The 16,203-nt window shown below is 29.0% G+C and overlaps 1 protein-coding gene across 1 annotated transcript; it reads left to right on the top strand.

Annotated features, from left to right (window-relative positions):
- The first annotated feature begins 244 nt into the window (after positions 1 to 244).
- LOC107069867 (uncharacterized) lies at positions 245 to 13,441 on the top strand. Its single transcript, XM_089179254.1, has 14 exons — positions 245 to 488; positions 1,116 to 1,178; positions 1,280 to 1,465; positions 1,618 to 1,656; positions 3,886 to 4,077; positions 5,161 to 5,255; positions 6,148 to 6,387; positions 7,355 to 7,711; positions 8,536 to 8,795; positions 9,475 to 9,653; positions 10,515 to 10,643; positions 10,782 to 10,973; positions 11,459 to 12,441; positions 12,515 to 13,441. The coding sequence occupies exons 1-14, from the start codon at positions 245 to 247 to the stop codon at positions 12,887 to 12,889; spliced, it is 3,534 nt and encodes a 1,177-aa protein (XP_089035380.1). The 3' UTR covers positions 12,890 to 13,441.
- The last annotated feature ends 2,762 nt before the right edge of the window (positions 13,442 to 16,203 follow it).

Below are 16,203 nucleotides of genomic sequence, written 5' to 3'. Positions count from 1 at the left end.
ATATTAAACATATTTCATTTTTACTCTCTATTTTTTATTTTTTACGTAAATATAAAAAAGTTTATGAATTAATTCATACATATTTTGCAGGAGAATCAAAAATATTTTTTCGATTATTTTCCGACAAAATTTTCAATCCAAATTTTCAATTCAATAAATACTTTTTATATTTTTAAATAAATGAATGAATAAAAATAAAAATAAAAAAGAGAGAAAGAAAATGATAAGAATGTTATAGTCCATAATGGTAAAATGTTTCGAATTGAAAAAAACATTGTTCGCAGGGTGCAGATACGATGGTCGTCGATATGAGGAGGGTACAATGGTGAATACTTCCGAACCCTGTTTGCAATGTCGATGCATCGAGGGTGCACTCAGATGTCGATTACGTGTTTGTCCAAGATTACCTAATTCTCCGCCACCCGGTTGTCATATTCGACAACCCGAAGAAAATGTTTGCTGTGCCGAACTTTTATGCGGTGGACCACGTTAGTACGATGACCTAATTCTGCTATATCTTCATTTTTTTTTCTTTTTTTTTTTATCATACATAAGATCCAAAAATTTACGAAATTAAAAAAAAAGTACAACGTTTCATTATATTCAACGATCATTATACCAGTAATATATCATCTTTCTTCTTTTCTTTTATATTATAGTTTATATTTTATATTAAAGATTAATTTTATTATATTTAATATATTAATTTTATTTTATAATATATATTTATATATATAATATTATATAATATTTAATTTAAATTTAACAAAATAGAAAAACTACACGTTTCAATGGTTATTTAATATTTTATACATTTTTTGTATATTTTTTTTATCATATCTAGGATAAAAAAGAACCACATTAATACGATAAATTAATTTAATAAATTAATTATAACTCTATTCTATAAATTAATTATTTCTTTCTTATTATTACTCATAAAATCAAAAGAGAATAATAAAGAAAAAATACATCGTTTTTTTTTTACATTAAAATCCAGTTTTGTTACTAACAACCGTTACAAACTATATGAAAATGTTTAAATGTTTAAAGATATTTTTGTAACAAAAAAGAATGTATTTAATTATTATAAATCGATTATCTATATGTCGCAGGTGATACGAAAAACACGTTGCGTAGAGCCAATACTGAAACGGAAGAAACATCGAAGGATGAAGGTTCTTATAATTAATAATATTATTTAGATAAACATGAAAAGAAAAAGACAAAAAAGAAATTAAGAAGAAGAGAAAGTAATGAATTTATTTAATACAAATAGGTTGCCTTTACGAAGGTGTACGATACGGACCAGGTTCTGCTATGAAGGGATCACGTAGATGCGAATATTGTTATTGCATTTCCGGTGCAAGAAGATGCATCAGACCGAAATGTTTATTGCCATTACCGGGATGCATTCCATTATACACTCCTCATTCCTGTTGTCCTATAGCTTACAATTGCACACGTGAGTTTTTACAATTAATTTCATACTTTCTATTCTTTTTGTATATATATTATATTTTAATTAATTATTATATATTATTAAAAAGATCAGTATAAGAGAGAGAGGGTGATAGAAAGAAGAAAAAATATATACAAAATATTTTTTTTTCAAAGATTCACGAGTATCAACGTCAACACCCCTGTCAGGCAATGGTGAGTTGTAAATAAAAAATTAAAAAAATAAAACATTTTTATTTTTTAATTTATAACACGCGAATCGTATCGTATGAATGATTGAAAATAAAATGTTCTCGTCATCGATCGGCTCTCGTAAAATTTCTCATATACACAAAATTATTATTCTTATTATTACGATTTAAAGGGTTTATAAATTAAATCAAAGATAATTATTGTTTATTTTGACGGGTCAATTAATGATATTCTTTCTAAATTTAATTTTTTAAAGAAAATATTAGATATACGAGTAGAAAGGGTTAGGGTTTTTTTTTATTTTCCATGTATACGTATATAGAAATTTGATCGAATTTTGCGAACTGGAAAAGAATCGTTAAATTTTCAATAGAACTATCTAGCTAGATTCGGAAAATCTTTCCGGTGATCTTCTTAACGTTAGACGCCTAAAAGAAAAGAATAGAAAAGAAATAAAGGAAAATAAAAAGGTTAGGATCATCGACCTTTTCCAAGGCAAATAGGAAACGTAAAGAGTATTTCGAAGTTCGCACTCGCGTTCACCGATTCCTTCGGAAATGGAAGATCTACGTCGAAGTTAATGAATAATTGAACGAGTACGAGGAGAACAAGTGAGAAAAAGAGAGTGTGTGCGTGTGTATATTTGTGTGTGTATGTGAGTTAAGAGAAGGAAAATCGAAGTGACGATAGATAGAAGAAGAAAAGGGTTAGAAATCGACGTTACGTAGTACGATTTGAGATACTCCATTTAACCATCAACTACCAACTAAACCCTTTATACCCAGTACTCCAGCAAGTACCAACCCTTTATACCAAGTATCTCATTTTATTCACATATCCTCGACCCAACCTTTTTCATCGTCATCAAGTTTAAACGGTCGTTTACGTATTATACATTTAGAAACTATTTTTCTCTCTGTCTTTACCACAGGACATTTCACATTGTCCAAGGTGAATATAATAATACTTTAACGAGATTAAACAAGACAGTGAAAATTCGTTAGAAATTTCCCTGGCCAGATCTCTCAAACGTTTTCACGTGTCTCCTCCTGTGTTCCTATCCCTTTGGCTTCTCCATGACGAACAACCGTGAAATTGGTAAATAACGATTCAAAAGGGAGACCCTCGTTAATCCAAACTCACCAAACATCAAATAGGGTGGGATATATACGTATGTCCGTTCTGATGTTAGTTAGAGGTATCAAACGGGTCAGTTTGTGTGCAAATATACATTTAAATGTTCCTCCTAATGAATGATCGCGTTTGACGATTAGATTAGTTTGAGGATTCCAGAATTTAATGATACATTTTTTTGAATCTTCTCTTTTTTTTGGGGAGAGGGATTGTGATTTAAAATTTTATGTTTCATCGATTCAATTATTTATAGAAATACCTAGGATGCTTCGGCTACGCGTTGCTGTGGCTTTGTTATAGAATGTTGATTTATATAATTCTAAACTATTTAGTAAATTAGGTACTTACGTATTAACGCCACCGCAGCAAAAATTCCGTTAATGCGCCAATAAAGAGCAATCTTGTTGTTTGCAGACAACAACCTTGTTGTTGCAATCGTCAAGGTTGCGTCAGGGTTGCGTCAGGGTTCGTCAGGGTTTCGTCAGGGTTTCGTCAGGGTTCCGTCAGGATTATGGTGACAGCATCAGGTTAAAGAAAATAGAGACTGTTTTGAATCTATGTTAAATTCTATATCGGCCTATTTTCCACCGAAATCCGATTGACTACTTTTTATAAATAAAATGCTTTGAATTTTGAAAGTTTTTTGATTTTAAATAAAGTTTTTTATTCTATGATTTGTCACAAAAATTAAAGGTGTAGGTTGGCGCATTAGCGGAATTTTGCTGCGGTGGCGTTAATACGTATGTACCGTAAATTATAACAACACGCAAAATAATACTACGAAAAAATAGAAAAAGTAAGATTATGTCGTATGTAAATTGAAATAATTGAATTGTAATAATTTTGCCGAAAGTGGCAAAAATAGGAAAGATAGGAAAACAAGACCACCGGGAAGACCTCCGGGTCTTGAAGTTTTATTTAATGTATCGTACAAAGTTGTTTATTATATGTAAGTATTTATAAAATTTCGGAATATTTTTTTATACGATTTTTTTTATTCGATCCCTATTCTTCGCACAAAAACAGGCTCTACTATATAAAGATAAGTGTAATTTGAGAGATATACAACGTATATAAAACGAATGAAACATGCTTCAGAATGTCAAGTTGGTGATCGTAATTACGAGGAAGGTGAAATGGTTCGTGACATCGATTGGAAAACACCATGCGATAATTGTTTTTGTGCCATGGGTGCCGTCAGATGTGTACCATTAGCCTGTGCACCACCACTTCAAGGTTGCAGTCCAATTGTCCGTGATGGACAATGTTGTCCGTCTACCTACAACTGTAGTAAGTTTTTTATGCACGTTTATGTTAGGGTTGTTACGATATCTTCCCACCCCATACACTCTGCTAGGATTGTGTTTTTTCATTCTAGTTATACTCAATTATACCACTTTATGTTCATTGATTTCATTTTATTTCTATTCATTAAAAAGCAAGTAGTATTATCGTATAATAATAAATAAAGAATTTAGATCGATCGATTAACATTTTTATTTTATTTTTTTTTACTACTGACCTATGTGCTTTGGTATATACGAAGAAATATTTAAATTGAAACGATAAAATGTTTTAGTGTTTTTGATGATTTAATGGATAAAGTTATTAGGACAAGGATGTACTATTATAAGAGATAAAAGGAATTTTTTTTCTCAAAATTACTATTTAAATTATATTTTCTTTTTCATGTAGTAATCGATGCAGTTAAGTATTCTTAGTAAAATATTATAATCTATATAAGTTAATAATTTATTAATAGTTAAAGAGAGATATTAAAATTAAAGAATTTCCTAATTTCTTAAATAATAATTTTTTTAAATAAACAAGTAAATATTGTTTCGTTATTTCTACAGAATTAATAATTATATCAATTAATATAATAAAAAAAGAACAAATATCAATTAGCTCGATATTGTTAGAAAAGTAATTGCTTAAAAAAAATCAAATTCATCAGTTGTGGTATCATCCAATTTATTGCTAACACTGTGGTATTATAAATTTATTTAAAAAAAGTTTTATTCTCCATAAAACCACAAATAAAGGGAGAGTAATCTAGAATTTATGTGTATCACGATTTACAAAACAAAAAAGAAGAAAAAAATAGGTTCCGTATGTAAGAGTAAAGATTTTGTTTTACGTTTTGAAAGAAGAACATCCCAAGGTTGTTCCCACGATCTCAAATAGACTGAGAAACGACAGGAGCTTTTTTTTATGTTACGTAAAAAGAGACAGAGAGATATTAAGAAAATAAGAGAAACACAATCTAGGCCGGGCGTTTTGAAAAGAATCTTGGGTTCTTTCACAACCCTGATTACCACTTAGGTGTTCTACTCCGAATGCCATAAGAAACTGACAGATTAAACGTTCAAGGCGGTAGCATCGAGGTTAAGGCCACCCAGAACTACGCTTCGTATGCCTTCATCAGCAAGGACTATGCCAAGTTTCGCAAGGAGACCAATTTTTTCGTACGTTCCATCATTTGCCTTCTTTTATATAATTTTTATACTTTTTTTATCATTATCATTATTTTTGTATTATTATCTTTTTTTTTTTCGTTCCACTTTATGTGTCAGTGTTTGCGTGATCGTGTGTGTGTGTGTGTGTGTGTTGATAAAAATTGATCAAATGGGTCAAGTTATGGAAGAAAATTACGAGACAAAAAATTAATTAAATACATAATAACGACTTTGATCTTGGAAAAAATTACAAACCCATAAAATGACTCCTACATTATGGGATTATTAAAATTAAAAAAAAAGAAAAAATCATAATTCCATATTTTAAGATTAAATATTAATAATTATTTGAACTATAATATTGATTATGCTATTCAATACTAAAAAAAAATCTATTAACAAGAAAAATGTTAAAAATGAAATTATGTAACATTTAAATGGAGCATCTAAACGAAAGACAAATTTTTATGAAAATATTTCAAAGAAAAAATAAATTAATTGCATGCTGTTTTAATGAAAGAATCATTTGTTAAATAATGATCCCCCAATTATAATTAAATGCTTCAACAAACACACAAACACGCACACACACGCGCACAAAAGTTGTATATCAAATATCGTGTTTGTTATTTTATTAAATATAAAACACGTCCATTTTCGAGACATAACACATTAAATAATTTTTATAAAATTTGTCCCACATATAAATGAGTTTATATTCATTTATTTATTATTATAATTATTTATTTATTTAATTATTTATCTAACTATCTGTCTATGTTTGGAGTTTTCTTCGAGTCTGGTCGTGTAATTAACGAAAAATATCGTGCAGAAAATACTCGAAAATCCAGCCTTTGTCCGTGACATAAGACAATAAGCCAACGAACGATCGATTGTCCAGCCTGCGATCGACCGTACGACAACGATTCCACCCGTCGAAGGACGAGGTCATCGAATAGTGGAGGAACGGATTGATGGTAGGACGATCACCGTCGATGGTGAATCCTCTGTTACCGAAGACTCGACATCCTGGCCTTCGACCTTCCCAACCGAAATAATGGACAACGAGATCCTGATCGAGACGATGCCTTACACGAGATCAATCTTCGAAGCCAGTCTATCAACCACTTTGAACGATGAGGTATTATCGACCTAATGCAACATCTAATTCATGTCTATAAAAATCCTTCTTCTTTTCTTTTCTTTTCTTTCTTAATAAATTTCAAGAGCTTTTATTCTTCAGATATTAGGGTGAACCAAAAGTTCGTACGTTTATTGTGTTACTTCAGATAGTGCAATCTTTTTTTTTTTGCAAATGAAATATTAATTAAAACGCATGAACTTTTGCTTCATTCTAATATTGTTAAATTAATTTATATTTATTTGTTAGATTTTATATATATATATATATATATATAGCTTTTTAATAAAATATGAAAGATGAAATATCTCGTTATTCGTTCTCAATGCTTTAACACGTTGAACGTGATTGATTTCTTTGAAATCTAATACATATAGATAGATTTAGAATATATTTTTTCTATAGTTAATATTGTGGAATGGGAGGATATCTCTTTCGTGTCAAATAAAATAGGTTATTCGTGAGAAAATTGACCGATAATCCTGGATAGCTCAAAAGGATAAAGTAATCGTCCGGAAAACCGAAAATCCGGATTAGAATCCTGGTTCAATCAGTCCAGCTGGGCTTAATTTTTCTTTCCAACTAATCCTAGAAAATAATAATAATAATATTCATTTATACGCGTAGTATATCGAGCAATTTTGTTAATAATCTTATTATTATTAATGATCAATTCGAAAAAAAAATTAAAATCAATTAAAATCTGATGAAATTTTTGACATAGTTTCGATAATGTTCAATCAATTCTTATAAATAAAAATTTTGCGATAGAAATTACGAAACGAATGAATTAATTGGATTTTATAGGAATGTTGTTGAGCGTACGAGAACGAAATGTGAAATGAGAATTATTAAAAAAAAATAATATACTTAAAGAAATTTGTAATAAAATTAAATGTGAATTCGTTAATTGATTAAATTGAATGAATTCATTGAACACGTTAAATGGGAATCTTTCTTTTTTCAGATAACCACGAATACGGTACGCACGATACCGGATTCGATTTTGTTCAATAGAGACCTTAATGGAACCACCGAGTTTTCCAGGACCTATTCTACCAATGCTATTACGGAAACCTCGTTCGTTATAGCCAACGATTTACCATCCTCCACCGAAGAAATGACGACATCGATGTTCGAATCTATGACGGTACCAACACCTGACACCTTTTTTAACGTCTCGAAAAATTACGATTTAAATTCTACCATAATGGAAGAAGATAAAGCCGATCAGAAAGACGAGAAGGAAACTACCACAGAGATTAACGACGAAATTTCAACTAAATTAGATATTACTACGGTCATTTTGGAAAATGATGAAAACGTACGTAAGACGATCTTCTAATGAGTTTTTTTTATTAAATGTTTTTCTTTTTTTATTTTTTTTATTTTACTAGGATGCTCCGACTACGCGTGTTGTTGTGGCTTTGTTACAAAATGTTGATTTAATATAATTCTAAACTATTTAATAAATTATAACAATACACAAAATAATACCATAATTAGAATGAAATACATAAAATATTAATATACGAAAAAATATAAAAAGCAAGGTTAGTTATGTCATATGTAAATCTGAAAAAAACATGAAAAAATTGAATTGCAATACAGCACCATCTATCGAAAACATGCAGTACCTAAAGAACGAGATAACCTTTAAATAACAAATCCTTCAATTTGCAATAAAAAATAAAAATAATTGCAATAAAAGCTATCCTATATGCTAAGTTGAAAAAAATTACACAAAATAAAACAAATTTCATTAAGATAGGTTCAGTAGTTTCAAAGTTCATTGAAAACCAACAATATGGCACTGAATTTATATATATAAAGATATTAATACTTAACGTTATATATAAATACAAGTCACAAAAATGTTGACTTATTATTATTGACAATATGAAATTATGTTTCACATGTGTACACTGTATGAGAGAGAGAGAGAGAGAGAGAGTGACAGAGACAGAGACAGAGACAGAGACAGAGACAGAGACAGAGACAGAGACAGAGACAGAGACAGAGACAGAGACAGAGACAGAGACAGAGACAGAGACAGAGACAGAGAGTGTAAATTATAATTATTAAATGAATGGTTAGAATTTTCTAAAGACGCCATTTTGGTTGAACGTGCAAACGTTTCCATTTCAGACGACAGGAAATATCGATAAAGGACCCGTCAGCGGTTCATCGTCGACTATACTCATGCCGGATGACATCCTAGCGGTGAACGTGACAGTGAAGACGAATGTCTCGGTAGGCCATATACAGGGTGTCACGATAAATCCAATTAGATCCATCCCGCCGGATGTCGAGGCTATTCTGAACATCACTCATCGTGAGAAGGGTGAAGACTATAGCGAGTACGACTACAGTGCACCGACTTTACCTCCGTCATTGCCCAATGTCAGGTGTGAACCACGTGTTTTTAACATCCATTAATAACAATCTTCTTTTCTTCAATCCTTTCCTTTAAGGTTGTCTTCAATTTTATATCTTATTTTTTTTTTGAAATCTATTATTTATTCTTTCACGAAATTTAAACAGCTTTGTTTTAAATCTAAAAAAAAAGAAAATTTGTAGTCTAAAAAGTATCGTATTTCAAATAATTTAATAAATTTTGATTTATCTGGTAAATTATAGGACCACCCTGTAGAATGTTATTCGACGCATTCTGTGGGTTTGACGAGCTTGTTAAATCGATCCACTTCATTTACCTATTTACTATGTTAACTTAAATATTTTAGTACGTTTTTTTTTTACATTCGATGGATTATATTACAAAATATAATTATCGTTATCGTAATATAATTATTATTTTTTAATAATAATTCGAAAGATCAATTACATTTTTTCGTTTAAATAATATTTGAACAAATTTTATATTACGATAAAAATACTTCTATCTGTTTTTCCTTTTTTTTTTCTATTCTAAATTCAATAGAAAAGAAAAAATTAGATTATGGAGATTTAAATAAGTTGCATTCTTTGGGGACAAAAACAATTTGACAGAATGTCAAAGAAAATAAAATGGTAGGAGATCTTGTTAGAAGAAAAATGAATGATTATTTTTTTATTTTCTTTTTCCAGGATAATTCCATTCGTAGCTGCTGATGCCTTGGTGAAAGACAAAGACGTTTCATCGGCCGTCACAGGATATCCTTCCGGTTCGGTAGTCGTGCCACCTGAATTGCGGCCAACCGACACGTCTGGCTTTTACGATATTGCCACTCAGGAGAACGGGTTCAGTCCTCCTATCGAGACTGAAGGTACGCACGTCACCCAGTTATATGACATAATTAAAGTAAATTGCTTTTCAGAGATGTATTTAAAATTTACAGTATTACGATATTTCTCCTATCAAAAAAGTATCAACATTTTTAACACATAACACATATTATCGTGTGACATCGTGTAATATTCTCAATATAAATTAATATATCCATTTATTAAATTAATTCAATTTAATGTAAGCGTGATTAAAGTTAAGTATATTAGTATTATAATTATTATATGCGCCTGAAAATAGGAAATACTTTATATACTTTTTTTGATAATTTTTTGAGTGCCTGATGATAGGCAATATACGCTTGTTGCATACGCGCGTAATCTATCTACAGGGGCTGAAAAAAAGCTCTTTTTTTTTTTTTTCTTTTTCTATCTATAAATAATTATATTCGAACGAATGATATTATTGGTATGACTAACTAAAGTTAAGGAAATTCTATTAGATTATAAAGAAAAATAAAATGAAAGTTACTATACACACACATAGTTGTGTCAATATTAAAATCGTTTTCTCAAACTTATTAAAAAAAGAAAAATGAAATGACACGAAGATGAGAGCTAGCTAACGAAGAAAGTTGCAATACGACAACGACTATTTATAAGAATGTTTTTTCAATCCGTAACTACTTTATTTATCGATCCTTTAGAACCTCGAGAACCTTTTTTGTTGGGAAATGTTCTCTTTTTTTTTTTGTATTTTCATTATCATCATCAAAATCACCATCCTATTCTAACTTGGACAACTTTTATTTTCCTTTCATTATATTTTATTTAATAAAAGAAAAAGAAGAGAAGAAAATTTCTAAGAATTACTACTTTATGAATTAAAAATTTATTTTCAGGTGGGTTCGTACCAAGGGAACCACCTTACTTTGATAGTTCCTATCATTCGACAGATTTAAATTTGGAAATTGGTACAGGCGTGACTGTGGTACCGGCACAGATTACCGGACCTCATCGTAAAAACGGTGGTAATATTGTAATTTTATAAATTATATGTGGAATATTATACGCGATATCCTTGTGATTGCACCAAGCTTTATGATTAAGTGCAATTACAAAAAGTTAGTACGATAAGGGTTATCATACGTGTCTGCTTGTGACTCTAGACCTGGCCAGTAATTGTCTCTTCGAAAGCCGAGAATATCGTCACGGAGAGATTCTACCTAGTACCAGTATTTGCATAATTTGCATGTGCTATTACGGGAACGTCGTGTGCTCTGGCGAAAAGTGTCCACCGCTTAAGATTGGTTGCCAGAGGCTTAACACACCGGAGGGATGCTGTGGAAAAATCACGTGTGGTAAGTAATTTCTTTTTTTTTTTCTATTCATTTTATTACAACTATTAAACGAACAAACATTTTTTACTTGGGAAATGGCAAAAAGAGAACGTTACCTGAAATAAGATAAATTTGTGTAATTAATGATTTTTAATATTACTTATTTTATGGATATTTCCAATATTGAATTTGATTTATTTCATTAAAAAAAAAAACGATCAAATGAAATTATTTTAATATCGTTAATATAATTCCGATATTCTCTCAATTATTTTTAAAATAAAATATTACAAAGTAATAATTATACTTTTAAAGTAGTAACTGTACTAATATATGATACAAAATGTTTCAAATATTCGAATATCCAATTTAAAAAATTTTCCTTTTGATATTTAAATCGATGTAATTACTTAAAGTACAATTTTTCTAGGGTGACGAGTTTTATAAAAATAAATGTATTTTTTAAAATAGAAAAAAAAAACAAATATGCTAATTTGTGTGAACAGTGAATGCCGAGGAATCACCGACAGTGGTTTTAGATCGAGTCGATTCAACCGCACCTTCACAACGACAACCAATCGTATCTCCTGATCCCTTTCGCGACGTCATCAAAACGGAACCAGCTCCGGATTTGCCTTCTCTCATGGAAGACATGATCCCTTATCTGGTTGAACACGGTATCACAACGTCTAGGCCAACCACGCCAATGACGACACCTCCTATATTACAAAATCAAGGATCATCTCAACATATTTTAAAACATACTTCCAATTTCGATTTCATGGATAAATTACATTTGATTCATCCACCATACGATTATGGTCAAGAAATCGACGTGTCTTTAAAACCACCGAAAAATGGTGAAAACGTTAACGACACACCACTTAATAAATATCCGACATCGTTGATTTATCAAACGAAACATGATCCTGATAATTCGAATAATTACAAATTGGATCAATTAATTAAAGCACCGGATACAGTTACTATATTATATAATAATAATAATAATATTAATAATAATAATATTAATAATAATAATATTAATAATAATAATAATACATTATCAAATATCACCGATATATATTATAAGAATTCAAGTACGTGGACAAATTCGACGAAAGATATTGAATCAAGTATAATCAAGAATGGCAATGTCAGTGTTGCTGACTCGACTATTCGACCACCCACGTCTACCACTATGAAAACAGCCCTGCCTGAAAAGGATAATATATTCTCCTTCGGTAGTGTCCTTGACTTTTTATTCTCATCATCGGATGATACTTCTTATTACAAAGAATATGCTAACGAAAGCATTAGTACAATACCATCGACAATTACTACAACTATTTCTATTAATATTAATAATAATAATAATACTACTACTACTAACACTACTACTACTACTAATAATAATAATAATAATAATAATAACAATAATACTACTATTACTTATAATAATAATAATAATAATAATAATAATAATAATAATAATAATAATAATAATAATAATAATAATAATAATATCTATTAATACTACTACAATGATCTCAACAACAAAGAATATATCTTCATACGAAACCGAAGAAGAACTTTCATTGAAGAAGGATCAGGAAATTCGCAATCAGGACGTGAATTTCTCCTTTATTAAGATGAACTCGTCAACGGCCTTAAACTCGACAAAGTTCGTTGATATTACGACGACGACGACAAGGACAACGACAACGACGAAATACGGAAACAACGAGGACGAGGTATCCTCGAAGATCCTTGACAACGAAATACCCGTATCCGTGAGTAGTCTTCTTAAGTTAGCAGGATGTAATATCTACGGGCGGATGTACCGTGTCGGTAGGATCATTACCGAGCTCTCAAGTCCTTGCCGTGAATGTAGGTGCACGGAAATTGGAGTCCAATGCAAACAACTTCGATGTTGATCATGATCGATGAATGAAACACACACACACACAACAAAACCGATACTTTAAAACTTGAAACAACTTTAACCGTTTTCTTTTTATCGACAAATTTTGTATCTTATTTTGTTTTTTCCTTTTCTCTTCTTTGTCTTTATTTTTAAATCATTTGCGTAATTGAATGATCTTTTTATTGTTATAAATTTAATATTTCTATTTTTTGGGTTTTGTCTTTTCTTTTTTATTTAGAGAAAATAAAAATTTGACAAATTGGAATAATATCTCGGATAGAAGAGAGTTCCTTGGTTCTCTAATCCTATATATATGTATGTATATGTATATACATGTAGTCAGACTTTTGGTGTCATCCTGTCTCCTCAAGAAAGTCCAATCTTGAATTTGATCTTCTATTATACCGTACAAGAGATAGTGTCAAGTTAAGCTAGAAATTTGAAATATCTTCTTTTTAACAAAATTTTCATACATAAATGTTATTTGATAATAAAGAAAAAAAAGTTTTTCTTTACAAAAAATATAATTAACAAATTATGCAATAATAATAAAAAAAACCGCAATCCAAACTTTTACTTTACTACGTAAAAACAAAAACAAGTTTATAATTTAAAAAACCAAAATCTTTGTCAGACATTTCTTATTAATTATGTTAAATTAAATTAATTTAATTTATAATATTAAATATATATTTTAATATTATATTTCTTATATATTAATTATTAATTTTTAATATATATAAAATTTTTTATATATTTAATTATATTAATAATTATATAATTAATTTTTTATAATATATATTAATTATATTATATATATAATATATAATATATATTAATTATATAATAATTTATATAATTAATTAATATTAATAATTTTTATTTTTATTTTAATATATATTTATTATATAATAGACAATAACAAATAATTTTGTGAAAAATTTTATTTTTCTACGTTAAGAACAAAATAATTTTTTTTTTTTTCAAAGTTTAACAGTAATAATTTGACAAATGGGAAAGATATTTCAAATGCGAGTATGCTCCTTGACTTTTTAATCCTATACACATATACATACATATATACCTACACACACACACACACACACATATATATATATATATATTTTTCGTTTCTCTTTTACTATTCTTTTGTCTCGTTGAGAGAGAGAGCGAGAGAGAGAGAGAGAGAGGTCGAATCTTGAATTTGATCTTCCATTTTCGTAGCCTTCTCACATCCCACGGATCTTACCATTTCCATTTGTCTATCTTTCTAACTGTATATTCTCTCTTTCTCTCTTTTTCTTTTACACACATACACACACGCAAAGAAGGATACTCTTTCTCTCGCTTTCTTTACGAGATGAAAAATGCGCGAAAATAACTTTACGCCAGAACGTTTCGTAGTTCGGCTCGTCGAATGGGAGATGATTTTTCGTTATATACTTTCACATTCTTCTTATCTTTTTTTTTCTTCTCTATTTCTCTCTCTCTCTCTCTCTCTGTCTTCTTCTTATTTTTTTTCTTTTTCTTTTCTTAAAGCTACAAGATTCGCATCCTAGATTTAACATGTTTACCGTCACGTCAAAGCGATTCTCTATCTCAGGAAACAAGCAACAGAGAGAAATAGAAAGCAAGGTAGCAAGCAAGTAGGAAAGAAAGATAGAAAAAAGATGGAAAAAAAGAAAAAATAGAAAAAATTCGGAGCTACAATTTTTTTCTTCTTCTTCTTTTTCTTCTTCTGTTTCTTCTTCTGTTTCTTCTTCTTTTATCCTTATTTTGACTTTTTAAACAAACTTTAACAAACATCTTTCAAAACCCTTTTTTTTTAGTTTTGTATTCATTTTTTATAACGAACAATCAAAATAACTGGGTATGGCAAATCTGCCCATAATTAGAAAGTGATGATAAGTCATTTATTATCTTTTGTTTTGAGATATTTGAAGAATTACAATACATTTGAATATTATATTAATTCTATGTAATAAACACTATTTACCGATTCATTTTTGACAATATTGTGAAAATTACATTGAATTAATTTAGTTTAAAATAATGTGTAATGTGAAATAACTGATAAACTAATTTTTTTTTTTAAATGTATGGACACAAATATACGTATAAGAATTACATTTGAACTATAAATAAATTCTATATAATATTAAAATAAAAAACACAATCTAACAATTAAAATAAAATAAATAATAAAATAAAAAATAAAATAAAAAATGATTTCTGACAATATGTAAAAATTACATTGAATTAATTTAATTTAAATTAATGTGGTATGTGCATTAACTGATGAACTCATTTTTTTATTTTTAATTTTTGACTTTAGACCACTTTCATAATTTATGGGTACAAATAAACATATATAAGAAAGAAAAAAAAACTCTCACTCCTTTTTTTGTTTTAATTTCCAAAAACAACAAAAAATAGGCTTTTCTATAATATTTATCGCGACAAAATATTTTTTCATGAGTTAGTAGTAGTAGCAGTTGTTGTAAACGGGTTATAAATGGAAGTCTTCGGAAGGGAAGGGAAGAGAATTCACGTACTGGGTGGATCGATCAGGATGTAATTGTAAGAAATAGTCCTTTCGTGTCTTGAAGGATAAGTGGATAAAGACGAAAGTTAGCACGACGTTTGTTCACTTCAACACATTTCTCTATCTTTTAATGAGAATTACCCTTTATAACCCATTTATCCTCATACCCCATTCCCTACCACCCCATCACCTTCTCTCTCTCTCTCTTTCACTCTTTCCCTTTTTCTTTCTTTGTTTCTCTTTACATACATATATACACATATATACACATATGTTTTTTTATTTTTATAAATACATACACTACCGTTCAACAATTTTGATTCCTGCACGTAAATTCAAAGAAACAGGATATTTATTTTAAGAAATAAGAAAAAAGTACACACAAAAGGTTCTTACTGTTTTTCAAATTTTCTCTATAACACGTACATAAATAAGAATGAAAAAAATACATGTGCTTTTATTAAAGTATTTCTCCATTTTATACATTTCCTTTTTTAAATAAAAGTATTTACAAATACTTACAGTGTTTATCGTTTAAGAATAAAATATTTGTAATAATTATTATTTAATTATAATTAGTAAATGATATTTGTTGTAATAATATAATTTTGTCAAAAGAGATTTATTTGAAAGTGTGAATATTGTATTATCAAAAATGATCTAATGTACGATCTATGATACTCGTATCATGAAATGTGAAATTATGTTTTAGAGTAATTATTAATTTTTCAAGAGAAAAGAAAACAATATGTCTGTTATGTCTTATATTTTGTATTATT

The sequence above is a fragment of the Polistes dominula genome, unplaced genomic scaffold, assembly GCF_049000335.1.
Source record: "Polistes dominula isolate Pdom_NZ unplaced genomic scaffold, Pdom_raw_medaka contig_37, whole genome shotgun sequence".
NCBI classification, from domain to species: domain Eukaryota; kingdom Metazoa; phylum Arthropoda; class Insecta; order Hymenoptera; family Vespidae; genus Polistes; species Polistes dominula.
The sequence above is the reverse complement of the archived record's forward strand: the minus strand, read 5'-3'. Positions and strand labels throughout refer to the sequence as shown.